The sequence below is a fragment of the Phaethon lepturus genome, unplaced genomic scaffold (assembly GCF_000687285.1).
Source record: "Phaethon lepturus isolate BGI_N335 unplaced genomic scaffold, ASM68728v1 scaffold24963, whole genome shotgun sequence".
NCBI lineage: Eukaryota > Metazoa > Chordata > Aves > Phaethontiformes > Phaethontidae > Phaethon > Phaethon lepturus.
The window spans coordinates 409-1,217 of record NW_010531548.1 but is presented as its reverse complement, the minus strand read 5'-3'; the positions used below and the strand labels follow the sequence as shown (position 1 = coordinate 1,217).

At 56.0% G+C, this 809-nt stretch overlaps 1 protein-coding gene across 1 annotated transcript in view; it reads right to left on the bottom strand.

Moving 5' to 3' along the window:
* The window catches only part of LOC104618888 (tetraspan membrane protein of hair cell stereocilia homolog), a 4,669-nt gene extending 4,516 nt beyond the window's left edge, over positions 1-153 (bottom strand). The window contains exon 1 of the mRNA XM_010284608.1: positions 27-153. Coding sequence (XP_010282910.1) covers positions 27-153 — 127 coding nt within the window. The remainder of the gene's footprint in view (positions 1-26) is intronic.
* Between the last annotated feature and the right edge of the window lie 656 nt (positions 154-809).

Sequence of the window (809 nt, the reverse complement as noted above, 5' to 3'; positions counted from 1 at the left end):
GCCCGCCCCCCGGCCCCGGCGCACACACGCCCTCGACGGCCGCTGCAGCCCGGCCACGGGGCCCTCGGCACGTCGCCCTTGCGGCTTTGCCATGGGAGTTGCAACAAACCCAAGGCGAGCTGCCCAAGGGCCGTCTTCTGCCAAGTGGCTCATGTCCCAAAAGCTCGGAATTGCTTTTTTTTCCCCCGTGCGCTCAGAGAAATTGTTGTATTTGCTGGACAAGAGTGAGCGGGTTTGGTAAGGAGAAGCTGAGCTCATCTGCAAGGCTTTGAGATGTGATTAACGGAGGCTCTTTGCATCCTCCACTGTTACCTTGGTGCAGAGCATGGAACTAACTGGTCTCTTACATCTTTTCGTGCAGGTCTGCAGAGAGCACTTCTCCTCGTTGAGAAGCAGCTGGTTTCTCCTGTATTTAATTACTCTTCCCTGTAGCTAAGACAGAGGAGGGGCACAGAGAAATGGGGGAAGCTGGAAAGAAATCTCTTCTCCTGAGAAAATGCACCCTGGTGCAGAGCAAAGGCCCAGAAAATGGATCTGCTCGTCACTTGCCCCCTTTTTAAAATGACTCCCAGAAATGCAGCAGCACCTGCATTGCCCGGGGGTGGCCTGAAAGCTCCGGAGAGCCTGTCTGGTGCAGAGAAACTGGGCTGTCGGGGATGATTCAGGCTCATCCTTGTGACCGGAGCTGCCTATGCCGGGTTTCTCTCCCCCATCCAGCACAAAACAGACGCAAAATCCCCGACTATGACAGCAAAACCTTTCCCTGCTCCGGCTCCCCTGGCGGCTGAGCTGCCCCAAGCCTCTTAACT